Raw genomic sequence first — 18,869 nt, 5'->3', positions numbered from 1 at the left:
GGCAGCAGGCGCTGGAGTGGTAGCTGAGAGCTACACTCTGATGGTAAGGCAGAGGAAGAGGAGAGAGGGAGAGATACAGAGAGAACAATGCAGGGCTTGGCAGGGGCCTTTGGAACCTCAGAGCACACCCTCAGTGACATACTTCCTCCAACAAGGCCACACCTCCTAATCCTCTTAATACTTTCAAATAGTGCCACTCTCTGATGACTTAAGTATTCAAATATTATGAGCCTATGGGGTCATTCTTATTCATACCACCACAATCAGAGTTCCTGTGATGCCGGGCATTGGTGGCGCACGCCTTTAATCCCAGCACTCGGGAGGCAGAGCCAGGCGGATCTCTGTGAGTTCGAGGCCAGCCTGGGCTACCAAGTGAGTCCCAGGAAAGGCGCAAAGCTACACAGAGAAACCCTGTCTTGGAAAAAAAAAAAGAGTTCCTGTCTTAAGCGAATAAGGAGATGTGTGATAGAACAGAACACTAGATGTCCTAGATCCAAAGTACATGCAGGTACACGTACCCATGCACAAGTGCACACACACAAAATTTTCCTTTGCTTCTGAAAATAGCTTTGGTGGCTATGGTATTCTTCATTTTATTGCAACATGGTTTTGGAAGGTTTATTTTTTAATCATGTGTGAGTACACATGTGTGTACTCATGTGTGAGTGCCTGCAGAGCCATTGGATTCTCCTACAGCTGGAGATGCAGGCAACTGAACCAAACTCTGCAAGATCAGTACACATTCTTAACCATTGAACCATCTTCCCAGCCCCCATATTTTTACTTTCTGTTTTATTTTAAGCATCTGCAGCATTTTGGGTTTTGTTGGAGAAACTGAGGAAGGCACACAGTCCTTATTTGTAATACCTTTCCTGTGGCTGCTCTATTCCATTCTGTTTTCTATTCACAGTACCTTTCCCTTCATGTGTCTGCCTGTGTGTTGCTAGAGATAGAACACAGGGCTTTGCACATACCACACAAGTACTTTACCAACTGCACCCCGGCCCAGCCCTTGCTGGGTAGAATACTCGTGTTTGGCAGGGTTTTGTTTTGTTTTGTTCTGTTTGTTTTGTTTTTTAAGAACTCAGATCACATCTCTTTCTCCCCTGGACTGTAACATTTGTCCTGGGACTTAGGCTTTTATTCCAGTGACTTAATACTTGCCTTGTTTTAACTTTGTCTTTGAATTTTTAGAATTTTGATTATAATATTCCTCAGAGAGATGCTTTTTAAATAAAATACTTTTTAAGTCCTTTGAGCTTTCTGGATGTGAATATCAGTATCATGTAGCTAGGTCTACTGTAAACTGACCCTCTTGACTTTAACCTCAACAATTGCTTGACCAATTATAACATTTTTAATCACTTATTTTGTTTGCTAGATTTTTCTTATGCTTTTCCCCTTCTGAAATCTCATAAAATGAATATATAAAGTGTCTACATCTTTTTACTTTTTAAAACCTGACTGGATTATTGCAAAAGACCTATCTTCAGGCCCAGAAATTCTTCTGTATGTTCACTTCTACTGTTGAGGTTCTCAATCATCTAGATACTTATCTTCATTTATTGTGTTTTTTTATTTTCAAAATTAATTTTTGGGAGGTTCCAGTATATATTGCTTCAATAATTTTATTTTTAAATTTTTTTATTAATTTTCTCAGCCTCTTTACTTAATGAATTTCACAGTTATGCCTTGAACTATCTTCCAAGTTTATTTAATTGTCAGTTTTCCCTTAATATTGTATGAAGTTTTTCAGAAAAATTCATTCTCTAGAGTTTCTTGCCAAGTAATTAATTCATTTCCTTCTTTGTACTCTACTAGACAATTACTGTGTTCCTTTGGAAGCACCATACTTCATTTTTATTTTTCATTCTTCTTTATGCTGGTATTTGTGCATCTGCTGACTTAGTTCCCTGTGCCAGTTTGTGGGGTGACTTTAGTAGGAAGAGACTTTCCTGTCATTTTGATTGGATGTGCCATGCTGATTTGTGTTCCAGTGAGACAAGTTTGTGTGTACGTATTCAGCGTTTTGATTGTAATCAACACCAGCAATATCTGCAAGTCTCTGTAGGCCGCAGTGGTTGTGGGATCACACTGCCAGCAAGAAAGCAGTTCCCTTAGGTTGGGCACAGCTGCAAACGTGATAGGTGTGTACGTTTTTCTAGATCAAGACAGGGCTGGACCACTCGGTTCCTCATCCGGGTGTAGCATGCCTACTCGAAGATGCATGTCTGTGTTCAAGGGCTACACAGAGATGAGTGGAACTGTCAATGCCTGAGAGCTACATCTGTGACTTCATTGGACCCCTGGAAGATGACCTTCCTAGAAAGGTCTATTCAGCTGTTTTCCCTGGGATCAGAATGAATGGTTGGGATCGAACCTCTAAGAATAGGCTGCTCTGCTACTTCTTAGCCACAGGAGAATCATCACATTTGTCTGGTTGATGGCCCAGGGTCCTCAAGCAGGCCAAGCCAAACTAAACAGGAAATGTTGTGGGGACCTCAGTCGACTGAACCTAACACATTTGTAAAGCTGCTCTTCTGTTTCTGGAGGCATTAGTTGATAGGTGTATTAGTTACGTTTCTCTTGCTGTGGTAAAACACCATGACCGAGGCAACTTACAGTAGAAAGAGTTTGATGTGGCCCCAGTGACATACCTTCTTCAAACAGTTAGTTCCACCAGGTGACGACCAAGTATTCAAGCTATGGGGACCGATCTCGGCCATTCTCATTCAAACCACACAGCAAACAAAGAGCAACTTCTTTCTAGAGTTGTGATGATCAGTTGTAAGGTAGAAATGGCTTGCTATTCTTTTTGGTCCCTAGTTTTATCAAAGCAGTATTTTTTTTAAAAAAATATTTTAAAATATTTATATGTATTCTTATATTGTAAATCTGTCATATGTAAATCTCTAATAGGTTTAGTTGAAAGGTCTTGGGGTATTTTTTAATGTGTTTTGGATAATATTAAATAACTATTAAAGACTGAGTTAGGCCAGGTGAGCCTAATTAGGACAATAAGTTGCATTATTTCATCTCTGAATTACAGAAATATTTTTTAATGTTTTTCTTTTATTTTAGGCCTTTTTATGGTTATCATGAGAAGGAAAGACACTTTATGAAGATCTATCTTTACAATCCTGCAATGGTGAAAAGGTACAGAGCTAAATGAGACCAAAATATCAATGACCATGACTTCAATGTTTTAGTGAGAACAAGAAAAAGATAGAAGAAAGGCTGTGTAATTCTTAACACCGTTACAGTAGAGAATGTAAAATGTCTATACATGTGAGTAGAGAGAGTCCATTGCTTAGGTTGTATAAAGAATACTTCAAAGGTAGGTCCTCTGTTTATGGCCCCTGTCTACTTCTTTTCTGTCTCAGATGTAGTGTGTGTGTTGAGTTATGTAAGCAGAGATGATAGCTGTGTGATATAATGTCAGTGCCCTATTGACCAGTCCATATGTTCAAAACTAAAAAGAGATAGCTCCTTGTTGACCCCTTACTAGCTGCTTCATAGCTTGAATTTTTTTTCGTTTGCTTTTAGTCTACTGCATCTAGTTTATTTTTTCAGTTATTCTAGAATCCATGTTATTGAAAGCAGGAATGAAACAAACACACACATTTCATAGTAAATTCACAAGGTTTTTAAATACATGGTAACAAAATATAAATGGCCTTTTGGAATTAATACTGAGTTGCAAAAATTAACCATTTGGTAAGATATAAGCAGAATGTCTCTCTACAGAGAGTTAGGGAACTGTAAGAGATACAGAACCAAAGACATGAGGTTTGCTCTGAATTAACCTAATTGAGCACCTTACCAAATTTTATATATAAAATAGAGAGATAGAGTGCCCTAATCCCAATAATGATTTTCTTCTATACACAAGTAAAAACCAGTTTTTATACACACATCCCTACCTTACCCAAAATAGCTTCTATTAAGTACTAAAATAATTTTCCAGAATTATGCCAGGAAAGGACTTTTGTATCAGTTCTCTATTCTTCTCTTATAACCATGGAGTACAAAAGAACAGTTCTTGGGATTCTTATTATCTCTCACGTATTCAGTGGTAAGAAAGTAAACATCAGTCGTTTTTCCTTTTTAAAAATAATTTATCACAGTGTTATCTTACAATCCTTCAAATTTTTTTTTTTTTTTGTGTGTGTGTGTGTGTGTGTGTGTGTGTTTGCTTGTCTGTGTGTGCACCATGGGCATAGAGTACCCGAGGAGGTCAGAAGGGGGTGTTTGATGTCCTGAAACTGGAGTTACTTATAACTTACTTGAATTGGAAAAAAAAGAACTTGTTGGCTTTTAGTTACTTTTGGGAGGGCTGACACATACAACTCCATCTTGGTGATTTGAGACAGGGTTTTGTCAGGCAGCCTAGACTGGCCACAAACATATCCTCCTGCTTCGGCTTGCCAAGTGCTGGGATTGCAGGCAAGCACTGCTATACCCAGTGTGCATTTCTGTAAGTTTTTTTAAAAAAATGGTTTTAAATTTTTTTTCACCTTTTAATCTGTGCATTTTTTTTCAATGAGAAAATTTCATTTTCGTTACTTTAAAACTTGGATTTATACTTTTCAAATAAAATAAAAATATCTGGAAATATTGAAATGAAAATTTTATGTATTAGTTTTTTGTTCTCTATATTTATATAGTCATTGCTTTGTTTGATATTTTAAAAACATAATTCTATAACTTTCTTTTTCTAACTTAGGATATGTGAACTTTTGCAAAGTGGAGCCATAATGAATAAATTTTATCAGCCTCATGAAGCGCATATTCCCTACCTCCTACAGCTCTTCATTGACTACAATCTTTATGGGATGAATTTAATAAACCTGGCTGCTGTTAAGTTCCGAAAAGCAAGAAGGAAAGGTAAGGTTAATTTTCAAGTTCACATTAAGGCTTTGAAGCAGGTGCTATGTAATTAATGACTTAAAAAGAGAGTATGTTTGGAGAACTGAATGCTGAGTGGATAATGAATACAAAGAAATGCTCAGAGTGGGGTTTGAGATTATCAGGAAAAGCTTTTGAGAGGACATTTTCTGGAGCTCGGGAGATGGCTCAGTAGGTAAGAGCACTGGCTGCTCTTCCAGAGAGCCCAGTTTGATTCCCAGCACCCACGTGGTGACTCACAACTACATTTAATTCTAGTCCAAGGGATTCAGTGTTCTCTTCAGGCACCCAGCACACAGTGGTAAATAGAAATACTTGCAGGCAAAATACCCATATACATAAAAATAAATAAAGCTTTAAAATAATAAAAAGGACATTTTGCTAGTTTACTGAAATATTCATACGCTTTATAACTCACCTACTCCTAATGAGACAACTTGAAGGTTTTTCATCTATTTGGAACTATGCAGGCATTGACATCGATTTCACATATTTTAGTCACCTTGAAGGAAACCTTTTTATATTTTATGACTCTCATCTGCAAGCTTCCCAGGCAAGCTTCCCAGGCCTACAACTGCTGAGTAATCAATAATCAACTTTCTGTTTATGTATAGTTACCTATCCTGTATATTTAGTATTAGTAGAATTGTATAATATATGGAAACCTAATTTGTATACTTAGTATAATATTCTTAAGGTTAACCACGTGCCAGGTACCGGCTCTTCATTCCTTTTAGTGACACAGTAATGATCTGTTGTGTGTATAACCTACTTTTTTTGTTTTCATCAGTTGATGGTCATTTGGAGACAATGCTATTTTGAACACTCCTGTACAAAATTTTTATTTTCAGCATACACTTGTCAGTAAAATTTCTGGGTTCAGTGGTCTAGCTTATGTGGCGGGGGCAGGAGGGGGGACAGAGAGTGCGTGCACACACGTGTACACACATTTGTGCACATGTACTTGTGCAGGCAAACACTTTACCTACGAAGTTATCTCTTCTTCCTTTCTATTTCTTTTAGAACATACTGAAGTGGACATTTTTCTTTTGGCTAAAAGGTTCTTCCCGATTGCCATATTTTCTTTCCTCTTTGCCATACTTCTTCACCCAGGGATCAGCATTTTTCTTTCTAAGTTTACTAACTATTCTCCTTTGGTTTAATTTCTTCAATTCCTTCTACCATTTCCAAACTTTAATGGGCTATATTTTGAGGTTAGTCTCTTTAAAAAATCATTTAAAAGTTGGATAATATTCAAACAATAGTAAATAACCAAAGAATTTGCAAATAATAAAAAGTGCAGACCTAAAGAGGTAGTAATATAGTAAGGATAACTTTTGCTCTGAAGACATTTGTTTATCATGGGAAATTCAGAATCTTCTTTGAGGCAACAACTATACTGGCTGTAAGAGAAACCCACATCTAGGTCTGCCTGGCAGCTGGAAACTCCAGAATAAGGTAGGACCACCAGGAGATGCTCCCTAACTTGAACACTTTTGAGACATTCAATCCAGTTTGGATATCCTGGGACTAAAACATTCTCAAATACAGAATGTGATCCAAGGTGGTGCTAATCTGGTAATGTATTTAGATCTGGTTGAAGAAAGTACAAATCCTCCCTAGAGCATACTCTCTTTATATTCAGTGTATGTTCAGTGGACAATGTTCTAGAATATATTAGAGTTACAATAAACACACCCCAAATCAGCAGAGAATGCAGATGTTGTCATTATTGATGGCTATTGAAAAATTATCATTTGTAATCTTTATCAAGTAAGGATACTATGTGCAGAGATCTAGTATACAATGTTAAATTCACTAATAGTTTTTCAATTATTTTTAGCTCTCCAATGGTTAATATCCTTATGTGGAGCAATTTAGATGCAATAAAACTTTTAGAAAGAAAATGTTTTATAGTGACAACATATGCTACATACTACATTCATTTAAATGTATAAAGACCAATGCCTTGAACCCAGTCTGTTACTCCCCTTCAAAGACCAAAATAATTAATTTATTTATCAATTATAATACTAGCTAGTAATAACCTTAAGTTTTAATGACATTATACTTTTTTCATCTTCTCAGTGACTTAGAGTAATATAAAGTCTCTCATAAGAAACCAGATTTTCTGAATGAATAGTTCTCCTTAGGTCCTAAGAATCCCTACAAAAAAACCTCATATAAAGAAGACTGAGATCGGCTGGACTGCCCATTAGCTTTTTAGTGAAAGGATAGCACTGTGGAGCACAGGAATAACTCCACACTTGAAATAGCTCACATATAGTCACCTTAACTTTGACAGTTGTACTGTGGTACTTCAGTAGAGAAATAGCTTGCATATAGTCATCTACACTCTGACAGTGATAATGTGGTAATTCAGTGGAGAAAGAATTGTCATTTCAAAAATTACTTCTGGAAATTGTTGGATGCCTATATGTCAGGACTGGTACATACAGTTTATTGGTTTATATTTTGTGTGTGTGTGTGTGTGCCTTCCACCGTGTGTGTCTGAACATGAATCCAGAAGTCTGTGCATCCTAGACCAGCATTCTACCACTAAGCCACATCCCTCTTTGTTGTACTTTTTATTTTGACACAGGGTCTCATTGAGTTGTCCAGGCTGGTCTTGAACTCAATCTTTAGCCCATAGAGGCATTGAACTTGCAATACTCCTGCCTCAATTACCTTAATTGGGATTACAGGCCTGCACTACCATCCCATATTAGTTATACCTTTTTTTTGTTTGTTTGTTTTGGTTTTTCAAGACAGGGTTTCTCTGTGTAGCTTTGGAGCCTGTCCTGGAACTTGCTCTGTAGCCCAGGCTGGCCTTGAACTCACAGAGATCCTCTTGCCTCTGCATCCCGTGTGCTGGGATTAAAGGCGTGTGCCACCACCGCCTGGCAAGTTATACATTTTTTTTAAAACATTGAGATGCATTACAGATGTATATGTAAAATGTAAGCTATCAAATATTTTAGCTGAAAATCTGCCCAACCTTGAATTTGAAAGGGAAGTTTTAGATACAATCAATATCCATGAAGGGAAAAATTGATAAGTTGGATTTTGTTAAAGTTTAAAACTTCTGCTCAGTGAAAATGTATTTTAAAGAATGAAAAGTTGGGGCTGAAGAGATGTCTCAGCAGTTAAGAACACTTGCTTCCCCGTAGAGGACCCAGGTCACTTTGAAGCACCTACATAGTAGTTCTCAACAATCTGTACCTATAGTTTCAGGGCTCCAGTACCCTCTTTTGTCCTCTATGGGCAACATATACATACATGCAGGCAAACACCCAAACACAGAAAATAAAAACAAGCCGGGCGGTGGTGGTGCACGCCTTTAATCCCAGCACTCGGGAGGCAGAGCCAGGCGGATCTCTGTGAGTTCGAGGCCAGCTTGGGCTACCAAGTGAGTTCCAGGAAAGGCGCAAAGCTACACAGAGAAACCCTGTCTCGAAAAACCAAAAAAAAAAAAAAAAAAGAAAAGAAAAACAAATACTTTCAATTTATTAGTTCTTTGAGAATTTTATACGATGTGTTTAGATCATAATCACTCCCTCCCAATATGCCTCCCAGATCCATACCCCCTCTCCCCCCCACCCAACTTTGTGTCCTTTTTTTTTTTTTTTTTCATCTCATCAAGTAACAGTTTATGTTACCCGTATCGTCTTAGATATGTGGCCTTCACTGGAGTGTGATTAACCTGCTAGGGACCACACCCTTAAGGAAAACTTGACTTTTCTCTTCCCAGCAGCTGTCAATACCAATTACTCCGTAACGAGAAGTGGATGTCCAACTCCCTTCTCCATGCTAGAATTTTGTCTGGCTTGAACTTGCATCAGTTTTATGTATGATATCTTGACTGCTGTAAATGGGTATGTGTAACTGTCCTGCTGTGTCCAGAAAACACTGGTTCTTTGCAGTAATTTACTGCTTCTGACTCTTACAATCTTCCTATCATCTTTCCTGCAGTGATCCCTGAGCCTTAGGGGGAAGGGGCACATACAGATGTCCCATTTAGGTCTCTGCATTCCCTGACCAGTTGTGGGTCTCTGTTAATCACCCACCATCTCCTCAAAATGAAGCCTCTCTGATGAGGGTTGACAGGTATCCTGTTAATCTATGTGTATAATTATAAATCATTAGGATTCTGTCTAATACTATGCCCATCTAGCCAAGTAATAGTAAGTTCTCCCTTAGGGCCTATGACCTGTCACGCCCCAGGTTCCTGTCCCCGATGTCAGTGCCAGATACGGATTTCAACTTGTGAAGCAAACCTTAAATCCAACCAGAAAGTGAATGGTTCCTCTCAGGACCTTTGTGCCGCTCTTGTACCAGGACCCGACCATTTTTCTAGCTTGCAGAATTCACAGCTGAGTAAAATTGGTGATTACTTTTCTCCTCCTGTGGCACAGCACCTTGCAGCACTATGAAATCTAGCCGGTAGAGATAAAGCTTCCTGGTGGATGTCATCTTCATTTCCCTTTGTATTCTATGAGTCGGGGATGTGTCTGTTAGCAGTAGAGTTTTACCTTCAAGTTGTAGAGAGTCATCAAGAGCATCGGCAATACCCTTTAGTTCAAATATAGCACACAAGCACCTCTGCTAGTCTTTAAGAGACACTCAAACTTCCCTTTGGAACTTTACAAGGCATACTTCTATCATCCTGCACTGCTCCCAGATTATTCCCCAAACTTGGTGGCTCTTGGATCTCACTTGGTAACAGCTCCAAAGGAGATAACTGGGCTTTTTATTTGTTATTCTGTGGTGTTTAGCAGGGACACTGTTGCTTGTTATGGGGTGACTTTGTATTTGTGTATGTATGTATTTCAGGGAGCTTCTCGTAAGACTTTTTGAAATCTCTGTAGTGTTAGGTTTCCCTCCCTGTGTTGGTTTGAATAAGAATGACCCCCATAAGCTCATATATTTGAAAGCTTACTCACCAGGGAATGTAACTTGATAGGATTAGAAGAATTAGGAGATGTGACCTTGTTGGAGGAAGTGTGTCACTTGGGGGGTGGGCTTTGAGGTTTCAAAAGCCCATGCCAGGCCCAGTCTCTCTCTGCCTACAGATCAGGATATAGAACTCTCAGCTACTTCTCTAGCACCATGTCTGCCTGCATGCCACCATACTGCTTGCCATGATGATAATGGACTAACCCTGAAACTGTAAGCAAGCCCCAGTTAAAAGGTTTCTTTTGTAAGAGTTTCCTTGATCATTGAGTCTCTTCACAGCAACAGAACAGTGACTAAGACATTTCCCATAGTCTGGACTGTATCTTACCATCCCATGCCCTTCCCATTTAATCCTTTCTGTTCTGGTTTTCTTTAACCCGGTATACTGCTGCATTCTATCTCCCTCCCTTGCACAGTCCTTCCCACTGTGGCCCCTTACTAACTTCCTGACCTCTGTGGCTATTCCAGATGGGAAAAAAAATATCTGAAGATTCAAAACTCACAACCACAAATGAGAGAAAAAATCATTTGTCTTTCTAGGTCTGGGTTACCCCAGAATAATTGTTCCTAGCTCCATCCATTTGCTGCTGTATCCCAAGTGCCTTGGGTCCTGGGACCTTGGCTTAGGGCATTGAGGGAATGAAGAAAAGACAGACACAGGTACAAAGAAGCTGGGATCAGGGGGCTTTCTCTTACCCCTGCCTCTATCACAATGGGAACTCAGCATGTTTATTAGATTCAGCAGTGGGGGAGGGCTTATTAGTCTGAATAGGAGGTCTCAGGTAGGCAAGCAGTCCCAGGCTGTAGACATCCTCCAGCCGAAGTCACAGTTGCCAGTCTTCACACACTGGTCAGTCTTTGATAAAACACTCATATCTGATTCCTGGGGAAAGCTTTGCCGTTCCTCTTGAGCCGGCCCCTATGAGTAATGGCTTTGCAAATTTCCCATAGGCCATTTGGTCTTGGAGTTCTCAACAGCACATGCACATGCAAAAATACATATTCACTCAGACTTCACTCACTCAGGGGTTCCTCTGCTCCCTGTAATTTACCTGTGAATTTCATAAGTTCATTTTTCTTAACAGCTGAATAATATTGCATTGTGTAAATGTTCCACATTTTTCTTATCTATTCATTAGTTGATGGACATCTACGCTGTTTCCATTTCCTGGCTATTATGAGTAGAGTAGCAATGAACATAGATGAGCAGGTGTCTCTATAGTAGGCTATATGGAGTCTTTTGGGTATATGCCCAACATCTATAGTAGGCTATATGGAGTCTTTTGGGTATATGCCCAACAGTAGTATAGCTGGATGGACCATGTGATAGATGTATTTCTAGCTTTTTGAGGAACTTCTACACTAATTTCCATAGTGGCTATATGACTTTACATTCCCACCAGCAATGAGTAAGTATTACTCTTTGCCCGTGACAGTATTTTTGTTGTTTGTTTTTGACACAGAGTCTGTCTTCAGAGCCCTGGCTACCCTGGAACTCACAATCCTTGAATTAACAAAGATCCACCTGCTTCTGCCTCCCAAGCACTGGGACTTGGTGTGTGCCACTACACCTGGCTGTTACTTTGTTCTTGTTGATGTTTGTCTGTTTGGTTTTTAATCTTAGCTGTTCTGACTGCGGTAAGACGAAATCTCAGAGTAGTTTAATCTGCATTTCTCTTATAGCTCGGGATGCTGAACATTGTTTAAAAACATTTCAGTCATTTGTGTTTCTTCCTTTTTACACTGTTTACTTCCATCCTCCATTTTTAAATTGTATTGTTTTCTTGATGTTTAGTTTTTTTTAATCCTTTGTATATTCTAGAACTAATCCTCTGTAACATGTATAGCTTATAAATGTTTGTTTTTTCAGATCCTGTAGGCTACCTCTTCACTGAAGTGATGTTGTCCTCTGCTGTACAGACGCTTTTTAGTTTCCTAAGGTCCCATTTATTACTTTTCTCCATGCATACATTTTTGGGGGTCATGTTCAGATGTGCCGATGAATTCCAGTGTATTTCCCATTTTTTCCTCAGTCAGACTTAGGAAAGCAGGTTTTATTTTGAGGTCCTTGCTCCATTTGGAGTTGAGTTTTATGAGGAGTGAGAAATAAGGATCTAATTTCATTCTTCTACATGTAGCTTTCCAGTTTGACCAGCACCATTTGTTGACAATGCTGTCTTTGCTCTAAGATGTTGTTGGCATCTTTGTCAAGAAGAAGGTAGCTTTAGGAGTGTGGATTTATGTGTGTCTGCAATTCTATTCCATTTGTCAGTGTGTGTTGTTATACCAATACCATGCTGGTTTATTACTATACTCTCCTAGTTTGTTTTCTATTCTTGGGATGAAGACCATGACCAACAGCAGCTTGGGGTGGGAAGAAAGGGTTTATTTGGTTTACGTATCTTGAGTCACAGTCCATTGAGAGACTCCTAAGGCAGGAACCTAGAGACAGGAATTGAGGCAGAGGGCATGGAGGAGTGCTGCTTATTGGCTTACTCCACTTGACTTGTTCATTTTGCTCTTTTTATACATCCTAGGACCACCTTCCCAGGGATGACACCACCCACAGTAGTCTGGATCCTTTCACATCCATCAGGAAAATGCCCCTCATGCTTGCCTACGGGTCACTCTGAGGGGCATTTTCTCAACTGAGGCGCCCTCTTCTCAGGTTACTGTAGGTTGTGTCAAGTTGACCAAAGCCATCCAGGACACATGTGGAATAACTGTGCTATACCTTGGCATTGAGGATGGTGATGCTTCCAGCCATTCTGTTACTGTTCAGGATGGTTTTGACTATCCTGGGTCTGTGCTTTACATATGAGATGTAAGGTTTTGTTTTTTCAGTTTCTGTGAAGAATTGCATTGAAATTTTGATGAGGATTGCATTGAATCTGTAGATTGCTTTTGGTAGGATGTACTATTTTCCCATTCCATAAGCATGGAAGGTCTCTCCGTCTTGTGATGTCCTCTTCAATTTTCTTTTTCACTGTTTTGAACTTCTCAGTCTACAAATCTTCTACCTTTTTGGTTAGGTTTATTTCAAGGTATATTTTTAAACCTTTATTTATTTTATAAATACATATGTTTTGCCTGCACTTGTGTGTGTACCATGTGTGCGCCTGGTTCCCCTGGAACTGGAATTAAGGGTGGTTGTGAGCTGCAATGTGGGTGCTGGGAACTGAACTCAGGTTTACTGCAAGAACATCAAGTGCTTTTAACCATTGAGATATCTCTCAAGCCTCAAAATGCGCATGCACGTATATGTGTGTATTTTAGACTGTTGTGAATGGAATCATTTTCCTGGTTTCTTAGTCAGCGTGTTTGTCTTTTCTGTGTAGGAGGGCAACTGACTTTTGTGTGTTCATTTCTGTATCCTGCTACCTTGTTGACTATCGGCTTAGGAGATTTCTGTTGGAGACTCTGGGGTCTTGTAGGCATAGAATCACAGCTTCTGAAAGTAAGGGTGCTTTGACTTCTTCCTTGACCATTTGTATCCCTTTTATCCCCTTGACTTGTCTATTGCTGTAACAAAGACTTGAATAGGAATGGAGACAGTGGGCATTTTTTGTCTTTTCCTGACTTTAGTGGACTTTCATTTGAGTTTTTCTTCATTTAACAAGATGTTGGCTGTAGGCTTGCTTTATTATGTTGAGATATGTCCCCTGCTTTCTTCGATTCCCTGGGGCTTTTATCATGAAGGGATGCTGGATTTTATCAGCAGCTTTTTCTACATCTAATGAGATGATTGTATAGTTTCTGTCCTTGCATATATTTATGTGGTGGATTATATTTACTGATATATTAATATGTTGAACCATCCTGCATCTCTGGGATGAAACCAGCTTGATCATGGTGGACAGTATTTTGGGTGTGTTTTTTAAATTCGGTTTGCAAGTATTTTATTGAGAATTTTTGTGGCTTTACCAATCAGAGATACTGGGATACAATTTTCTTTTTTGATGGGCTTTTGTATGGTTTTGCTATCAGGTTGATAGTGGCAGTATTTGAAAACATTCCTTCTTTTTTTTTTTTTGGTGGAATAATTTGAGGAGTATTGGTGTTCTTTGAAGATGTAGTAGAATTCTCTGCTGAATACATCTGTCCCTGGGGTTATTTTTAGTTGGGAGATTTTTAATTACTGCTTTTATCTCAATTGTATTTCATAGGTCTATTTAAATTTTTTATTTAATCTTGACTTTGGTAGGCCATATATATCTAGAAATTCATCCATTTTTAAAAAAATTTTCTAGTTTACTGTAACATAGATTATAAAGTAATTTTCAAGTCTTTATGATTCTCTAAATTTTTTCAGTGTCTGTTGTGATGTCTCTATTTACATTCTTAATTTTATTGGTTTAGATAATCTCTTTTTGGTTAATTTAACTAATGGTTTGTTAGTGTTGTTAACCTTTTTAAAGAATTAACTTCATTTCATTGATTCTTTATATTTTTTTTCCTGTTTCATTAATTTCAACCCTTATTGGATTATGTCTACCTGTCTACTTTTGGGAGGTGTTCTTTGCTGTAGTTTTTCCAAGGCCTTTAGGTGCATCTTTAATTTATTAATTAAAGATCTCTCAAATTGACTGAACCAACAACCAGGGAACCTGCACAGGACTGACCTAGGTACTCTGCATATATATTACAGTTGTGTAGCTTGATCCTCTTGTGGGACACCTAACCTTGGGAACTGGGGCTGCCTCTGACTCTTTTCCTGACTTTTGGGACCCTACTCCTCATACTGGGTTGCCTTGCTCAGTCCTAATACAAGGGGAGATGCTTAGTCTTGCTGCAACTTGATATGTCATGTTTTATTGACACCCATGGGAGGCCTGCCTTTCCCTGAACAGAAATGGAGGAGTGGATTGGGGGTAGGAACGGGGTCAGGGAAGGGACTGGGAGGAGAAGAAGGAGGGAAAACTGCAGCCGGGATGTAAAATCAATTAATTAATTAAAAACATCTCTCAGATTTTTGATGTAGGCACTTAATGCTGTAAACTTTCTTCTTAGGATGGTCTTCACCATGTCTCAAAGATTTAGCTTTATTGGCAGTCTTGGAGTGACAGTGTGAACAAATCTCCCACAGTTATATACTAGGAAAATATTAATTAAAACCAGAAAGATCTACCCTTACACACCTGTTATCAAAGGCCACAGTTCAAAAGGTTCTTGATAACAAATGCTGGCCTGTGTGTTGAACCATAGCAATTCCCATTCATTGCTGATGGCAAATGTGAAATAGTAGTCACTTGGAACATGATTTCATAGTCTCATAGCATTAATTGTGCTTAGAGTTGACCCAGCTGTTGTTCTCTTTGGTTTTTGCCCAAGTGCTTTAAAAGGTAGACCCACCAAGTCTGAATGCAGCAACTTCATTCATAGATACTAAAAGTGTGAGACAATTAAGATGTTCACTGAATAGAATAATTCATCATATCACTATTTGTGATTATTTCTGGAATAAATTGTGTGCTTTTGTTTCTACATTAAGATCAAAATATATTTTCAGTTTCCAGCCAAATTTCCACTTGGATTTATTGGGGCTCAGAATACTGTAGCTATTTGAACTCTAAAAAATATAGTTCTCTATTTTTTAATGAGATGTTAATTTATTTACTTGAACATTTAGATATATACTTTATTATACCTTTGAAATTTTATAACTGTTTGTTACTCAATTCATTGTAAACACTTTTTTCTACTCTTAGTTTGGAATTACTGCACTCTACTGTGTATATGTAATCCTGTAATTCAGTGAATCTTTAAGATATAATGTTTAAGTATTCTTATATGATTCGTAAGTTATTTTACAAAGAGAACATCTTTGTACAAATTATAATTTCCCAGATACAGTGCTACATGTCTTTAATCCCAGCACTCAGGATGCACTGTCTGCCAGGCCTGTGAGTTTGAGGCTGTCCTAGTCTACATAGTGGGTTTTAGGTCAGCCAAGGCTGTGTAATGAGACCTGTCTCCGATAGATAGATAGATAGATAGATAGATAGATAGATAGATAGATAGATAGATAGATAGATAGATAGATAGATAGATAAAATAAAAAGTTTAAAAGTATAATTTATTTAAATTTACCTTTATTTTCTAGGTGATACATCACATGGAGCTGGATCATTCAAAGATCAGTTATCAGGAAATTCTGCTGCTGGTACTTTATTTAGGTGGGAAGAGGATGAAATACCAAGGTTAGCCAATGTTGTCAAAGAAGTGAAAACTTTATGTATGTACTGACTATGATAGTTACCATTGGTTATCATACTTAATACTTAACCTTTTCCTACGTTGGCTCTTTGAAATGTTATTTTAAAAGCAAGTCTCAATATTGGTGTATAACATGGACTCATAGGTTTAAAGACTAGATCATGGCGGTGGGAGCAGCAAAGTGGCAGGAAGTAAAGGCACTTGCTGCCACATCTGATGATCTGAGTTTGATCCCTGGAACCTGCGTGGTGGAAGGAGAGAACAGATTCCTACAAGTTGCCGTCTGACCTCTACATGCAAGTAATAGCACACACACTTGCACAATCTAAAACACACTATAAAATCAACTGTAATCTAAAAAATAAAAACATACAGTTATTACCTAATTAATGAAAGGAATCTGAAGTAGGTTGTTATATTTCTTGCCAGTTTTAATCTTCATCATGTAGTCTAACTTGAGGTCTTGTAAGTTATCAAGTTAAAAACTCAATTATTATAAAATAGCAACTGAAATGGCATATATTTTTAAACTAAACAACCCTTTAGGTTCCTAAATTATTGAGTTATGGAAATATATACATGACAAAATGCAACTTATTGTTTCTTTGAACTATTTTGTTGATTACACTGTTGGTTAAGTTGTAGTATGTCCACATGCTTAGATTCCCACCATAAGGCAGACCTGTAACCACCACCTTTCTAATGACGAGTCAGGAGCTTTTCTGTGTCAAGTTAAGGCTTTCTCTTTGTCCCGCATAGCACTGCTCAAGCTCTCTTGAGCCTCCTATTGGTCGCTGTGTTATTGGCAGCATGGTTACAGTTTCCCTCTTTAACTTATATTTATTTATCTGTTGTGTAAGTGCACACATGCACAGATAGCAGAGGACTGTTTGTGGGAGTCAGTTTTCTCCATCTGCCATATAAGTCCTGGGCATAGAACTCAGGTCAGCAGGTTTGGGAGCAGATGTTTTTACCCAGTGAGCCATCTTGCTGGCCTTGATTTTTTTTTTAATTTATATTTAGTATTTTAAACTATATTTATTTCGTGGTGTGTGTGAGTGTGTGTGTGCACATGTGTTACTGCACAAGTGTGGAGGTCATAAGACAAATCTCAAGTTGGTTCTTTCGGCCTTCCATGTGGAATCCGAGGGTCAAATTTAGGACTTTAGGCCTGCCTGCAAGCACCCTACTGAGCCATCTTACTAGCCCACTGATCTTTGTGGGGTTGGTTTTTTTTTTTGTGTGTGTGTGGGTGTGTGTGGGTGTGGGTGTGTGTGTGGGTGTGGGTGTACACTTAGGTGTGCACATGTGGAGGCCAGAGGTCATGGTTTGGTATCTTCTGTAGTTTCTTTCCCCCTTGTTTCTTGAAAGTCTTTCACTGAACCTGGAATTTACCAATTAGGTGGAACAGCAAGCCCAAAGAACTCCCGCTGTCCTCTTCCTCAGGGATAGAATTACAGACTAAGGGTGTCACACCCAGCTTTTTACATGGATGCTGGAGAACTGATCCTAGTTCTCATGTTTGTGTGGCAAGCAGTTTACTGACTGAGCCATCTTCCAGCTCACTGATTCTTTTTTCTTTTCTTTCAGCAGATTTGTGTATTTATGTGTGAAGAATGGGATGGGCCACTAATATTCATTAACTTTATTTTTTATTTTATATTAAGAAAACTTATTGTTAGGAGATTGTTGTGCACGCCTTTAACCTCAGCACTTAGGAGGCAGAGGCAGGGAGATTTCTGGGTTTGAGGCTAGTCTGATCTACATAGTAAGTTCCAAGACAGCCAGGGATATACAGAGAAACGCTGTCTTGAAACAGACAAACAAAAAACAAAGAAAACATTGGTTGAATTTCAAATGGTTATGAAAATACTTGTTTTGAGTGGTGGCTCTATCCTTGTAACCCCAAGACTTGGTAGGTTGAAGCACAAAGATTGGAAGTTTGAGGATAGATCAGGTTGTTTACTAAAATCCTGCCTGATAAACCAAACCAAAGGTACATTTTGCTTGGAGCTTATCTAATCGCCCTAGTTTATTTTCAGATGTTGTGACCAAAAGCAGCTTTGGAAAGGTAAGGACTTATTTCATCTTACAGCTCAGTACATCTTGAAGGAAAGTCAGGGCAGAAACTCAAGGCAGGAATTGGAATGCAAGAACTGAAGCACAACCACAGAGGAGTGCTATTTACTGCTTTGTTCTCTGTGGCTTCCTTTGCTTGTTTTTTTAATACACCCAAAGATCGCCTGCCCAGAGTGGTACTGCCCTCTGTAGATTGGGCCAGAAATTTGGCCACCAGCTTGAGATGTAGTCTTGGTCACTTCTGGATCACAATTTCTGTGTGTTGACACTGAGGAAACAGTTGCCAGGAGATTCTGTCCCCGTCCCCCATTCCCCGCCCCCAACCAGCATCAGTTGTTTCAGAAAAGCAAAGGTTTCACCTCAGTAATGCTGATTTCCTGTTAATCACAGCTGATTATCCTTCAGCCCCAGCTGACCAGAAAACACAGATTCTTATTACAAAATACCACACAAACAGCCCTGATGGAGTCTTTGTTTCTCTCTGAAAGTTGATAAGTGAAGCCTCTGTTATCTGCACCTCTTGTTTTAACATTCCTATTTTCCAAGTTCCCATAACAGCTCGCTAAACTCTCAATACCCTTTCAAGCTTAGAGTTCCAAGCTTAGAGTCCTCCATCAAAATAATACAATCAAGTCCATTGCAGCAACCCCACTCCTGGTACCAATTTCTGTCTTAGTTGGTTTCACTATAGCTGTGATAAACACTGACCA

At 38.7% G+C, this 18,869-nt stretch overlaps 1 protein-coding gene across 5 annotated transcripts in view; it reads left to right on the top strand.

Moving 5' to 3' along the window:
- Rev3l (REV3 like, DNA directed polymerase zeta catalytic subunit) overlaps positions 1-18,869 on the top strand; it is a 162,388-nt gene that overhangs the window by 55,416 nt on the left and 88,103 nt on the right. For all 5 annotated transcript variants that reach the window (XR_013044982.1, XM_076552424.1, XM_016002786.3 and 2 more), the window contains 3 exons: positions 3,082-3,156; positions 4,727-4,887; positions 15,968-16,064. Coding sequence is in view for 4 of the 5 variants with exons in the window: in XM_076552424.1 (XP_076408539.1) it covers positions 3,082-3,156; positions 4,727-4,887; positions 15,968-16,064 (333 nt within the window). In the remaining variant the exon portion in view is untranslated. The remainder of the gene's footprint in view (positions 1-3,081; positions 3,157-4,726; positions 4,888-15,967; positions 16,065-18,869) is intronic.

This window comes from Peromyscus maniculatus, chromosome 16, assembly GCF_049852395.1.
Source record: "Peromyscus maniculatus bairdii isolate BWxNUB_F1_BW_parent chromosome 16, HU_Pman_BW_mat_3.1, whole genome shotgun sequence".
In the NCBI taxonomy this organism is placed as follows: Eukaryota; Metazoa; Chordata; class Mammalia; order Rodentia; family Cricetidae; genus Peromyscus; species Peromyscus maniculatus.
This window is presented reverse-complemented; position numbering and strand designations above follow the sequence as displayed.